Source organism: Argopecten irradians, chromosome 3, assembly GCF_041381155.1.
Source record: "Argopecten irradians isolate NY chromosome 3, Ai_NY, whole genome shotgun sequence".
NCBI lineage: Eukaryota > Metazoa > Mollusca > Bivalvia > Pectinida > Pectinidae > Argopecten > Argopecten irradians.
This window is the reverse complement of record NC_091136.1, coordinates 25,347,076-25,362,629: the sequence shown is the minus strand read 5'-3', so window position 1 is coordinate 25,362,629 and position 15,554 is coordinate 25,347,076. Positions and strand designations below refer to the sequence as shown.

At 35.0% G+C, this 15,554-nt stretch overlaps 1 protein-coding gene across 1 annotated transcript; it reads left to right on the top strand.

The window, feature by feature from the left end:
- Nucleotides 1–817: 817 nt before the first annotated feature.
- LOC138319587 (galactose-3-O-sulfotransferase 2-like) lies at nucleotides 818–7,632 on the top strand. The gene is made up of 2 exons (XM_069262737.1): nucleotides 818–837; nucleotides 2,250–7,632. Exons 1-2 carry the CDS (start codon nucleotides 818–820, stop codon nucleotides 3,355–3,357), a joined length of 1,128 nt encoding a protein of 375 aa, XP_069118838.1. The 3' UTR covers nucleotides 3,358–7,632.
- Nucleotides 7,633–15,554: the final 7,922 nt, after the last annotated feature.

The following is a 15,554-nucleotide window of genomic DNA, read 5'->3' as shown; positions in this document are numbered from 1 at the left end:
AGGCTGTGTGGAAATGTAACCACGGATATAGTGAGCCGGGAGGACATTTTAGAATTCCCATGCTTTAAATTAATTTCTTCGTATGCAGACAGATTTTGACGAGAGATTTTATTTTTCCATTTCATAAGAAATTATACTGGATACATTCACACCATTTTTACCGACTTTAGCCATCCTTGCCCGACTGTTCGCTTTAATTGCATCCCGAAAAAATTCTGTGCCACTATATCCTATATGGAATGAAGTACTGATTGCGCATGCACCAAACACGAAGCAAACTATTTTATATTATTTTTTGTGTTTATTATACATATATATACACGATTAAACACCATTTATTGTTCAAATAATGACTATCATTTATGCTCTGTCGGCAGTGGAGCATCTTTAAGTGTTACATATTATTGCGGTACAGATCGATAAAAGTCTTAGTCCAGTCCATGTATTACATAGTGCCCCAGGTCACACTTGAAAACGGGTCGTAAATGAATATGTAAACTCTACGCCATACCCATTCTAAACTTAACACACCGTAGAACGAATGCTTAAATTATGTTTCGTCAACCATGAACTGTCTCCGTGAAATCATTTTCTTATGGTGAAGCTGTTATACAGGTAGTGAGCCTTCTTTTAACAAGGCATATGTATTTTATGTTAATAACAACCGTCCTTGCTGAACTATAAATATAAAATAATATAATGTGCTGCCTACAGTTTTTTCTAAACGGACAGTGTGCACAAATCTTGCATAAATACAATACATATTCACAAACTTTTAGATGGGATGATTACAGGATATATTGCCGACCAGGAAACGATGGCATTTTACAACCTTCGGTAAGTAACATGTTCAATATATCTTACTAGAACCACATAGTACATACTTTACCTATTTTATGTCCTAAATTCTTTGAGCTGTTTGGTTTTTTAACGATGGTCGCTAAGAAGCATATGAAGTTTTTGACTGCATGACTTGTTACGTGTAAAACTTTGCGTGAAAAAATTAGGAAGGCTTTAAACCACTCCAAATCTACACAATCGGTATCACAAAGTATTCCGCCTTTCAAAACTATAAGGCCTTCTCGACGACAATTCTAGTAATTATTATTTTCTAAACCCATTAAAATTTCTATCAATGATTATAATTACATATCAATTCGCATATGAATATTGACAAAACAATGATTACAAAACTATGTTAAACTTATTTTACCTGAGTTCATTTATTTACTCATTTATGTGTGTATACAAATCGATAAATGTGTGATATAATACGGAAATTTTTCAAATTTAGAATATTGACTTTATGTACAGATGCAATACAAGTGTATGGGTGTGTATTCGTGAATACACTAGTAGCTATACATGTAGCCTTAGGCAAGCGACAGATGTAGCCCGGTAGCTACCTGAATCATAGGTATTTAGCACGCTGGTAAGTCAAAGACTCACTATATATTGATATATAGAGAAAGTTAAGGAACTCCTCCGTGGCGCAAAATTGGGTAATTTGGTTCAAAGTGTTTTTAAAAAAATATCAAGACCAGATATCACAACAGTTTTGGTCTTAATTAAAAGTTAAGATGTTAAACTTCAAGATGATAACAAGAAGTCCTACTGAACTAGTCTACTTTTTTCACAAACAGCCTCGAAACTTAAAAAACTGACGAATTTCCCTTAGTCGGACACAATCGAGAACATTTTTTGCAAACGAAAATGTCTATTCGCTACACTGAAAACACGAGAGCCTACAATAACTAGCTTTGACATAAACAAATATCAGGTAAAACCAAACGTATTTACTTGTTTGACACTTCGTTCAAATCCCCCTCTCGTTGTCCTTGTGTCTTTTTTCAGCGCTAATAGTTATCCGGGTCAGGTTGACGGCCATTTTGCCACTATCTTGAAAGTTATGTAAAACCTAATCTCATTGGTCGGTTGGTTTCAACTCTGCCAAAGAGATTAGGCTTTGCTCTGTATCGAAACACTGCGTGTCTTGTATCAACGTCCACCAAGAAACCTAGGATGCCAAATCACGTGACTCGTCATCATTCTTGGTTTGGGTGCAGGAGTGTTGCTATCCAGAAATAGAAATGGTGATTTGACTACACTGTGACCAGGGGCAGCTCGTACAGAAGAGTTGGTGGAATTCTAGACATCCATAGGGGAACTCTTAGATTAACATCAAAACATATTATTGCTACGATATATATTTTTTGATTATTCTAATAGCGCAATTTTTTATTTTACAGGTATTTGTTTGTGGGAGCGTGCGCACTGCTATTTTTGTATCAGATATGGAGTTATGTTAGCACACCTAGATTCATATTTCCAAGAAATCGCCAAAGAAATTCAGCGCACTCTATACTACACACACAAAAACAATTTGCCAGCGACAAAAAGATAACAAAATCTACACAAGAAAGTAGTCCAGTCAATCACATAGCTTTCCTGAAAATTCATAAAGCTGCCAGTTCAACAGTCGCCAATATATTTCTTCGCTACGGTTATGAAAATCACCTGGTTATAGCGGTGCCAAGAATATCGAGTTCAGGTGGGACTTCATTGTCATCACCAGATTTCTACCCTCCACCGGAATATGGTACATATGACATTTCATGTGCGCATGTACCGTACAACAGGAAAGAATTTAACCACGTGCTACCAAGCGATACTACGTATATAGGCATTTTGAGGGAGCCATTCAGCCAATTCCAGTCCTTTGTGCGATGTTTTCTTCCTGCAAATGTTGTCCATATAAAGGAAGATGATAATCCAGTGTTATATTACTTGAATACGAATGAAACGGAAGCAAACTTCGAACGGGCCACTGTTCTTAGGAGAAGTGTTGCGAAGTACTCTTTTAACTTTATGGCAAACGAGTTTGGATTTCCACGAGGATTATTTTTCAACAAAGATGAAGCAAAAGTACAGAGTTATTTAGAGATATTAGACCAGGAAATGGATATTGTATTGATTGTTGAATATCTTGATGAATCCCTAGTCCTGATGCGACGACTCTTAAACTGGGACCTAAGACATATTTTATACCTTACCGTTCATCACCCAAAGCATTCAAATCCTAGACTGAAATTTGGAACAACGGAGGAAAAGCTTTTCCGTGTAAAATCATATCTTGATTATGCATTATACGAGTTTTTCTTGCATAAATTGCAGGATAGTTTGAAGCGACAACAATCTGATTTTTATGAGGAACTCGCCTACTTCAGAAAGATTCGATCGCAGTTTGAGACTTATTGCATGCAAGTTAATGCTGGTAATATATCAACCTATATAGAGTCATTCCTAGGCAGTAAATGGAATCAACATTTTGTAGTGACACCGGAACAATGTCAATAAGCTAATCTGACAGGAAGTCAGTTTTTTAATATGATGAAAAGGGACTGGAACTCGAAAATTAAAAGAAATATATAGATTATCAGACTATTTCATTTGTGGATATAAAGGTTAGGGATATTCTACCCTCGGGATTACACAATGTTGTAATTTTTATTATATCAAATTTTATAATGATGATACCTGCCATTCTGAAATCAGTGCGTGGAAAAGCCTTGACTGCAAGTGTTGCGGAAATAGGTCTTACCCCTATGTCATTTGTAACATTAAAGGTAGGTTTCGCCCAATGAAATATAAAGACTACGAAATTGAAATTTATCCTATACATAGATATAATCTTCAAATCATTCTCAATGCATACAGCGAACAATATGGGTGGTCAGTTGCCTAGCTTGACCAGGAAAATACTCCTCTAAAATAGAGCGAAGTCAAGCTTTACATAGAACATGACGTATTTTTTCCAAAACGAGGCCGCAGCAACATACGGAAGCGTGCAACAAAATGTCAGATAGAAGTGACTGTCTTGCCACGGCATGTTTAGTTAAAAAACAACAACAACAAATCGAAGTGCGAGGGACTGTTTATACATATCATATAATCTATACATATCATATAATCTAAAACACTTCATTGTTCATACTTACACACTCTCGCTAACTTTGTACACCAAATATACATGTAGTTAGTCTGCGGCTGTTTGTGCGCTGGCATATGTGTTGAAATTTAACTCACCACGTGCAATGCCGTTACACAAGTCCCAACAGATCCCGGCAAGTTTCGCTTGAGGTGTGGCTTCTGTTTCTTTTATTGCTACATGCCATTTCTGAATTTAATTCCCTATAGATATCCTAGGGTGCTGCCGAATCCATTATAATTTCCTCCACTTTGTTGCCGATTCAGATATATTTTTTTCATCGCACACACTTTCGTTCAGCCATTTTGTTTACTTTTAGTGCGTGACAATGCGCATGCGCCAAACTTCGACAACACAATCCATCGCAGCTTCATTTGCATATTATTTTGTCTGACGGACACCGTAATAAATCAAGGATTTCCTTCAATTTTGTATTCAATACACATTTGTTCAATCTCAAACACATAAAGAAATTAAATTGAGATATTTTAATATGTTTTTTCATCTTTTCTTCCGCTTATCGCATTTCACAAAAAAATATTTATTTGGTTGGGCGAAACCTACCTTTAATATATCTGTGCTTCGCTGTACGTGTAATCGTCAATGTTAGTCAGACGCTTCGAATTCATTACCCCTGCTCGATTCGTTCTGAAAAGCGGCTACCGGCGTACGCCGGTCACGTGACCGGGCGATCTGGCAAAACAAGCATAACCGGCGTATTCCATCATGGCGGACATTTCTTCGGAGCTTTAGTAACATTTTGATTTTTGCATCAACCAAAAATAAAGACTGAATTTAAGTTGATATATTTACAGTTTGCACTGACATAGACTCAATAACCATGCTTTCTAGTATTATCATTATCAGAGTATAATGATAGCACAACACGCGCGCCGATTCTATTGTTACGGGAATAGTCGATGGCGTAGCAACGTGGGGTCATGACCCTACTTTTGGTGGGAACTTATGAATGACTCGATTCCAATCAGCTGTTCCATCGAATTCGTTGACGGTGACGGGAGAGAAAAAAAATATGGGTATTTGGGTATTTTAATAAAAAAATTATGCAACTGCCGCGAGAATAATTAATATTTATTTACGTGAAAATCTGTAAATATAAGGAATATATTTTCATTTTGTTGAGGTTATGAGGGCATAATGATAATGGAACCTGTGTAAATTTTATGTAACCCGGCTTCCCCGGGGTTCCATTATTTACACGTGCTGCATTATCATTATACCCTCATAACCTCAACAAAATAAAAATATATTCCTTAACTAATAGATAGCATGGTATTCTAATTTGGTTAATATTATGTTATGGTAAACATTTATTACGCTAAACTTACCGTTAGCACGAGTAAGAAAAATATTTCTACTTGTACGTTTACAACTTTTATATTAGACAAATTAAAAGCGATCTAATAGTCAACGCATGTGCGTGGTTGTCTCTGTTTCATAACAAATGAGTGATTGTTTTTCAGATAGTAATGGTAGAGTTAATAATATCATGTGTATTTGGAAAAAAGCGATATTGCCAATAAAAAAATTGACTTTCAAATATTCGTATCTTTCAATTCTGGGCCAAGAACTTTAAGAAATTCATAAATCATTAGAGTTTAATATCAATAGGATACCGTGACTGGATAATGTCATGTTGTTTCGCCTTTTGGAAATATGATCAACCCCTCCATTTTAATCTCTTGTGTTGAAGTTTCTTATGGATTAGAAAATATATATGGTGGCCTATTTTGGCTATGTTGCATTGTCATTCCTCATAAAATCGCTCCCTGCGTTCCTGTTGTATGTAATGTACATTTGATGTAATGTATGGTGCATTGTAATTTATATTGTAGATTTACATACATATAATATGAGATAATTTTCTAGCATTACAGCTTGTATATCAAATGTGTTGAATAACTAGCGATGTCTGAACCATCTCAGCAGTACGTAAGCTCTTCTGATAACTATCCCCTTTGCGTCCAGAGGAGACGGTGTCATAACAAAATCAGTAGTTTTGAAATATCCATGTCCATTTTCAACGAAAATAGTACATGTCTTATAAATTATGATTATGTGTTCTGATCTACAAATGTCGGTTTGATTTGCTCTGATGAAAAGACTTTTTTTATGACTTTTTTTTTAATGGAGTACATAGTCAAGTTGAAAACCTCTCTACAGTCTACCTTTATTGACAATCTTCTGCAACTGCATAAAAATCTGCTTGATGTTTCCTCACAGCCTCAGCAGAAATAGGGAATGAAATGAACTTGGTAACGACTTCCTGGCGGTTTAAAGCATTTGTCACTCTCTGGATAACTCGGGATACGGTTGACTGGTCAACATTAAAATTATCACCACTGCAGAGTTGCATTTTCTGTATTTACATGTCTGTATCTCACATATATCTGTACATCTCATATGTATCTGTATCTCATATATATCTGTATCTCATTTACATATGTCTGCATTTAAAAAAAAAAAAGTAGATACCTGAATCAAATTATAGCTATTAAAATTAAATTACAGATACATGTATAGATCTGCAATTTAATTAATGAAATTAATTTATCAACATTTTTAAAATACAAATATTTTAATTCCTTAAACAATACAAATATTTATCTTAAAACTACAGATACATGTATTTGTAATTATAAGACAATGCATGTAAGCTTGTTTATCTCAATCTGTATTAACAATAGTAAATAGATGTAAGCTTAGCCTTAATGAAAATAATGTTATGTACAGATGATTTTGAAAACAGCTTATCATAATCTGTATTGTTCATGCATAGACCTAAATATCTACAATGACAATAAATGAAGATGTCTGTAATCAAAATATGGGTAAACTCTGTTTTTTATTCCAAATAAGAGTGGTCGTTGTGTTTATTTATAAATGACTGTTGAAGATACTATTGGACAGTATTGGTAGGAGGGTTGGTCTTAACCTATCAATATTCATAATTGGGCGGTACTAATACTATTTATGGATGTTAGGCGTATTCGATTTACTGTTTCCGACCTGTTTGCAGTATGTAAATACGTCTGTATTTCATCGTTTCTCGCCAAAAAATAATACAAAACAAGTGCAAACTATGTCTATAGTTGAAATATTACTATAAATCATGATCAGGTTATGTAGTATTCATATGGAACTTCGATTCAGTTGTCGGAAACTTATACACTGTATATTGCAACAGTACAGTAATAGAGATGACAATGTAAATCGAGCATTCCTATTCAAAGAACGACAACCCGACAGAGTAAACATTGCACCGGCCATCGAGATGTTGAGAACTTGGCTAACAGAGATTTTGACGATCTGTTGTGATTTTACACTCAAAGTAAAGTAAGTAGAAATGAAATTGTTATTAAACTGCATTAACCAGTCATGACTGTCGCACAACAGTTCACAGATCAAGGCGAGTCGTCTGCTAGATGCTTAGGGTTAGGCCCACAGGGACCTGGCTCGAAATTTTTTTAACCAATAGTATACATATATATATTATAGTATCAAGGGTATGAACTCGGCGGTCGAGAAAAACGGACCTATTTTTTTAAAACCATGATTATTTTAATAAATGGGTTATATACAACATTGACGGATATCTTACCTTAAAGAGAAATAATTTATCTTTCAATGCAAGTTAAAAACATGCATTTGAAATTAAAAAAAAAAATATATTAACGAAATATTTTTCCAAAAATTGTTTCTGAGACATCCCCTAGTTATGACAGTGTGGTATCTAAGGAAGTGGCAGCCATTTTTCTTTTGCTCTGCTTAGTAACCTTCACTGGCCAACCCCCTATATAAAGCACGGGACACTTGACACACGTGTGGCATTCTAAACATGTCTTGTCTCAGATACACATGCCTCGATATTGCAAATAACAATGTCAAATTGAAAATAAACACTGCACTCACCTGGCAATATTTCATTGAAATAATAGATGAATGTGTTGTCAGCTATATCCCAACATATGTCCAATACGAACTAATAAAACACTTCAATATACACCAAGTTTTAAACGTACATGTACATCGACACTGTGTGTGTCCTTGATAGTTGTCGCTCGTTCGGGTCAGGTACGTAGTCACGTGTACATGGTCAGTTGAGTGCATCGAGTACGATGATATACGTGGAGATATGTGGACGGATTATTGTTTGGATTTCTATTCACTTGCGTTTACTTTTAAATGACAACTTAGAGGAGTTGACATGTTTTCTTGATAAAAAAATCCCATATAGTTTTACAGGTGAGGGTTTTGTTTACCTATTTGTAGGTGATATATACTGTGGACTGCTAGGTGTATGAGTACATGAATGAGCGCACGTGTGTCGATTCACGCGCTTTATATAGGGGTCGGTGAGTCGTCGGAATGTAAAACAAAAATGGCTGTTCTCAACCGGGGAATGTCTCATAAACGATTCTTGAACAACGAGTATACTTATTTAAAAAAAAATCATTTTAATCAGTTTAACTTGCATTGTCAGCTTTAAAGAGAAATAATTTATCTTTCCATTGAGTGCTTGATGAACAAAATTGGCCAAGTATTGACGAAGTTATGGCTTGATGAATCGGGAAATTTACGAAAAAAATATGCTAGGTAGACATTTCCCTGTCCGGTCGAAATGTCGTCTCGGCTCTAATGGGTACCTCAAAAACCAAGCCAAAATCACAAAATCTACGCTTGTGGTGGTAAACAGTACCCATAACTAACTGTTCATCCACAATCTCCTTTGGAGGTGTCATGACCCGTACTTTGTAGAAACTCCATTTAAACATCGTGTAGCTCACTTACTTTAACCGTCACCGCCATGTTCATTTGTTTTTCGGAACGCTTCTCGACTTTACATATCGTGACTACATTATGCAAATTATGTAATGTTGTGCTTGTAAATAAACTCGAGAAGCGTTCCGAAAAACAAATGAACATGGCGGTGACGGTTAAAGTAAGTGAGCTACTTGGCCAATTTTGTTCATCAAGCACTCAATGGAAAGATAAATTATTTCTTTTTAAGGTAAGATATCCGTCAATACTGTATATAACCCATTTATTAAAATAATCATGGTTTTAAAAAAATAGGTACGTTTTTCTCGACTGCCGAGTTCATACCCTTGATACTATAATATATATATGTATACTGTTAGTTTAAAAAAATCGTGCCAGGTCCCTGTGGTTAGGCCTACAACGTTAATGATCGAACTACGAGTAATTACATGTACCTGTCATCACTGCCTGTCTGCGGTGGTCAGACAACTCTGCCTTCCCCTTCATATGGAGGTTGTGCCATTTTTTTCTACCTCCTCTACGCTTCGTCTGACAGTAGAACTGGCGTTGATGGCATCTGTTATGCGCTGCCATGCTTCCCTTTTCCTCTGGGTCGTAACCCCCGCACCAAACTTGGCCCTGATAACATCCTTCTTCTCTTCAACAAGTTTTGTTAGCTGCAAGCATTCGTCTGCCGTCCAGTTTGGTTTCCGCTTTTTGCTTGGTGTCTCAACAATATTCGTTGCCATTTTTTCAGAGAAGCTAGACAAGCAGACGACGATCGCGCACGTGTTTTGTCCGCGTGGTATTGTTTGTAAACAAAAAGTACGGGAAACATGATGTCTCGCCATTGACAACGAGCCATCTAAGATTTTTGCAATATGCTTAGCAAAAAACAGCTAAGCATAATGCTTAGAATATTTATGCAACAGATATTAAGCATCTTGCTTAACTAAGTGTATTGAAAATTTACTTAAGTACAAACTTAAGAAAATTCTTAGATTTTTTATGCATACGAGTCCAGCGACGCATCAAAAAGGGGATTTTTTAACATCTATATTAAAGTTATATGAGCCGTATTTTTCATACTCACGAATCAAGATGAGCTTTTAATATGTTATTCAGCACCAAAAATTACCAACCTTTTGAAAATTACAGTGCTTTCAATGCATAGGTATTAATTTTACATGTACAAATAAGAGCTGAAAATGATTTTTGGCAGTACTGCCAAAAAATCATTTATTTACATCAATAGTGAAGTGAAATGAGTACATACGGTGAGACCAAGAAGCCAAATTGTGGTCTACAATTTCATTACACATTTTTACAATGTTTTTAGTAATTGTAAAGTGACTTCTGCAGGTATGTTTTCATTTAAACATATTTAAGGCATAAAAACAACAATTTTAAAAAATTTCAACAATTTTATAAGTCAGTACAAAATTTTTACAGCTTTTTCATAACTTAACGTTTTTATAAGTCATCTGAACCCATTTGAATGATTTTTTTTTGATTGCTTTTTTAATTAGGCGATTTTCAAACCTAGGGTTTTTCGTGCAAATGGAGCTTAAATCGTCTTAGTGACGGCTCTTTGTATGGATGTGTTAGATGATTTTGAAAGAAAAATTATCGCTCATTTCCAACGGTAGTAGCCGTTTTTATGAAGATGTGCTAGAAATGTGTTTTCATAGCCGCTAAAGGTAGGCGGGTAAGAAATTTTGAGTCTGTGAGCTTTCCACCTTCTCGTACATGCATATAGTATGTCTGGTTGTATCAGGTGTGATATTGGTACCATGTACAGTATGATTTTTACCGGTTTTTTTTTCAAACTAGACCTCTAAAACGTCTAAAATGGTCTTAGGGCACTCTGGTTGGTACATGATAAATCAATCTTAGGCTCACAGTATTCCGTACTTCCGTTTTTTTTTGTATATTACATAGTTATCACCTTCGTGGGAAACCTTTAACGCGAGCGACGGATCTTATCGTAAAGAATAATTAATGTGACAGTATATAAACAAAATTTAAATAAGATCTTGGGTTTTGAATTCATTTCGTAACACAGTTCAAATGTGTTCAGAGAACGGACGATGTGAATTATGTGCTCTTACAGGAAGTAGCCGTATATGATGACATGATCATGCGCAGAAATGATGAGCCCTACTCTGGAATTGGAATTCGATCAAGTGGCTACTACCCGCAGTGAAGCCGACGCAAGGTGAGGTAAACTGGTGGAGGGAACCAGTCTAACGTCAGAGTCAATCGATTGTGAATTGTGATCACAAAATAACTGCGTTAAGATACATACCCGCGGAAACTCTGAAATATGGTATAAGACGGACTGTGGTATGTTGTGTTATTAATGTATAGAATAACTTCTGATGAAGCGTTTTCTGACAGGACGATTCTGTACATCCTTTAATTAGGCCAAACAAACTAATTATCAATAGTTATGGAATTCAATTCTTTTTTACTGGCATAAACACCCTCGATACTCAGGGGTTTCGATCATTAACGGAGATGAGAATATCTCATATTAAAACATGTGCATTTCGATCGTATACATAGACTTATTTACCAGTGCGACTTATTATGTGTACAAAAACTGAAAAATGCCTTTGCGACTTATACATACATGTAGGTGCGACTTATTGTCCGGAAAAATATGGTACCTATACTTTTTTGGCCTAACATTTACATAAAATTTTGTACCTGTGTTTTTAATTATCAGTAATGAATGCTTTTTTTAGCCTGATACGTGAAATGAAAAGGTCTGAATAATACCTTAGTATTCATTCACATTTGATATGTTGATTGCAAATGAAAGAAACATAAAGAAACGTATTTATGGAATCAATACTAAATCAATATGTAGGGAAATAAATACAAAAACAACATAACGCTTCAGATATATTCAAGTACTGAAACATATATATCTACAGAAACATTATGTACATAAATAGCATAAACACATGTATAACTGTATTTAAAATAAAAGGCAAAACAAATAAATGCTACATTATCACCATCTTACATCGTACATATCTGTATATGAATGGAAATTTTGATATTTCAATAAAAGCAAAGATAAAACTGGCAGACAACACCAATAACTGCCAGAGAAACTTCGTTTCTTGAAAAATTATTATAACTGCTGCTTTCACTAGCAAAACTGCAAAACCAATTTATTTCAGTGGCAAAATAAATTTCGTATATTCGTACCTAAAGACTTTTTCACAAAGATTTATTTTTCGTGCAAAAGCAATCGCACACAAAGATAAGTTGGTTTAAAGTACATAAGTAGGACATTTTCAATTTAGTGTTCATACATACAATAGCATTCATTTATGATTTAAAACATTTCATGACAATTAAGATGAATTGTAATCCTTGTAGCAGGGTAAAGTCCAGATCATGCTACACCAGAAATGTATATACATGTTGTACATTATATATATATATATACATAATAGATATAAATCAAATACATAATAGATATAAATGCCCCTGTGGCCATATCACCAGATCGTGATGGAATCGGAGAGGATATCGATGTATATATAGGACAGATATGACAAATTATGCCAAGGAATGTGTGTAAAAAGAAAATTTAACACTTTATTATAGCGTTTGTAAGACAGTAATCTAATACAAATTTACCGCTAAATCAAAACGTTCGCTAAAATTGAGGCTTCATAATTTAATATTTACAGATTACTGGAAACTATGAGCAACAAAAGGATCTTTGTTAGTTGCAAACAGCTTATTGTTAAGTATATATAAGCATGAGTATCATATTCGTATAGCGATGCCTCGAGTACCAATCAAATGATGACAGATCAGAAAATAGCACACAAAGGAAACGCATCACATGTTTAATTTATTTAATTGATAGCCCATTGCTACGCGTTTTTGAGCCATCGTCAATTAAGTGAGCACTTAATTCAAACTACTTCTAAAGGTTTATTTATCGTTTCCTTATAGTGCTAACAGTTCACTATACCATATTAAATAGTTTTACAGTAACTTATGTTGTTAAATCCTATAAATAGAAGATTATGTCATACAGATATTAAGCAAATGTAATTATATCTAGCCCACAAGCTTTGTCTATTGCACTGAAAATAGCGTCCTTTGAGTAGGGTCGTTCACATAGATTTACCACCATCCGGAGATGCTTCAGGGAATATCGATTCTACAAATTAGAAAAATTAATGATTAAATGAAAATATAAGGACTTGTTTTTGTGATTTGATAGCTTTGCATTAAACATTCAAACATTTAAAACTCATAAAACTGAAATGCTTTTTTCGCAAAGATAAAATACATGTATATAGTATCTACATAGTGTCAAGGACGTATATGAGAAGGATACGCCACACTGGCTTTGAGGCAAGTACGGCGCAAGAGGCTTTTGAGTTTGTGCACTGACCATGACATGACCATATTTTATTTTTCGAGATATCGGCAGCCATACTGTACGTCTACGTTTACACATACATGTATATCTTCATTTATGTGTAACGGTGGTTTATACCATTCATTTGAGAATAATATATACATGGGAAATAACGAAATATATATATTTTACAAGTACTTATTGAGATATGTGTTGGTAAATTAGTATAAATATTATTAATTTCCAACTATCGCTGTTGCCGAGGTGATCTACCAGCGAAGCCATGCACGAGCGGCCGTGGTTTGGCCAGGTGGTTCTCATTTCGTTATATTTATATTAAATAGTGTTATGAACAGATTTGTTCGTGTATAACAGAAATATGATACATTGAAATCCAATTATCTATTCATAACTTTTTCACAAACATGGATTTCAAACGTGTGAACAAAAAGCGGGTACGTGTGACGGCCGGTACTGTGGTTAGGCCTACAACGTTAATGATCGAACTATGAAAGTGTATACTTTTGTCAACGTATCGATTGTGTATCAGGGATGTACGTATCTGTTATTGTTTTTTATTAGTCTGCCATACCGTGTTTGTACCTACGAGTAATTACATGTACCTGTCATCACTGCCTGTCTGCGGTGGTCAGACAACTCTGCCTTCCCCTTCATATGGAGGTTGTGCCATTTTTTTCTACCTCCTCTACGCTTCGTCTGACAGTAGAACTGGCGTTGATGGCATCTGTTATGCGCTGCCATGCTTCCCTTTTCCTCTGGGTCGTAACCCCCGCACCAAACTTGGCCCTGATAACATCCTTCTTCTCTTCAACAAGTTTTGTTAGCTGCAAGCATTCGTCTGCCGTCCAGTTTGGTTTCCGCTTTTTGCTTGGTGTCTCAACAATATTCGTTGCCATTTTTTCAGAGAAGCTAGACAAGCAGACGACGATCGCGCACGTGTTTTGTCCGCGTGGTATTGTTTGTAAACAAAAAGTACGGGAAACATGATGTCTCGCCATTGACAACGAGCCATCTAAGATTTTTGCAATATGCTTAGCAAAAAACAGCTAAGCATAATGCTTAGAATATTTATGCAACAGATATTAAGCATCTTGCTTAACTAAGTGTATTGAAAATTTACTTAAGTACAAACTTAAGAAAATTCTTAGATTTTTTATGCATACGAGTCCAGCGACGCATCAAAAAGGGGATTTTTTTAACATCTATATTAAAGTTATATGAGCCGTATTTTTCATACTCACGAATCAAGATGAGCTTTTAATATGTTATTCAGCACCAAAAATTACCAACCTTTTGAAAATTACAGTGCTTTCAATGCATAGGTATTTATTTTACATGTACAAATAAGAGCTGAAAATGATTTTTGGCAGTACTTGAAAATGATTTTTGGCAGTACTGCCAAAAATCATTTATTTACATCAATAGTGAAGTGAAATGAGTACATACGGTGAGACCAAGAAGCCAAATTGTGGTCTACAATTTCATTACACATTTTTACAATGTTTTTAGTAATTGTAAAGTGACTTCTGCAGGTATGTTTTCATTTAAACATATTTAAGGCATAAAAACAACAATTTTACAGTACAAAATTTCTGTGTTATAACTAACGTTTATAAGTCATCTGAACCCATTTGAATGATTTTTACAGCTTTATTCATCAAACCTTATGGTTTTTAATAAATAAATGATGAAAAATAGCATGTCAAAATTATCGCCCAGTTACGGCACATATTACTTTAAGATTTCGCCGTACACAAACACACTGTATATGAAGAAGAGAGACTTTTTTATAGACTTTTTTTTGATTGAAGCAAAGGCCTCGCTCTTGCACATTTTAATTAGGCGATTTTTCAAAATCTAGGGTTATGTTCGTGCAAATGGAGCTTAAATCGTCTTAGTGACGGCTCTTTGTATGGATGTGTTAGATGATTTTGAAAGAAAAATTATCGCTCTTTCCAACGGTAGTAGCCGTTTTTATGAAGATGTGCTAGAAATGTGTTTTCATAGCCGCTAAAGGTAGGCGGGTAAGAAATTTTGAGTCTGTGAGCTTTCCACCTTCTCGTACATGCATATAGTATGTCTGGTTGTATCAGGTGTGATATTGGTACCATGTACAGTATGATTTTTACCGGTTTTTTTCAAACTAGACCTCTAAAACGTCTAAAATGGTCTTAGGGCACTCTGGTTGGTACATGATAAATAATCTTAGGCTCACAGTATTCCGTATTTGTATATTACATAGTTATCTTCCCTTGCGAGTAGGTATTGATTGTGACGTAAAGTATTTGGGAGCGTAACGTCATACGTTTCAGAGAAATCGATGTGAATTGTGCTCACAAAATAATGACGTAACAATCGATACCT

Bases quoted from the DNA above. Each gene is read 5' to 3' on its own strand.
- LOC138319587 (XM_069262737.1), top strand. From the start codon at position 818: ATGGCATTTTACAACCTTCG. The intron at 838-2,249 runs GTAAGTAACATG...TTTATTTTACAG, and splicing joins ATGGCATTTTACAACCTTCG to GTATTTGTTTGTGGGAGCGT.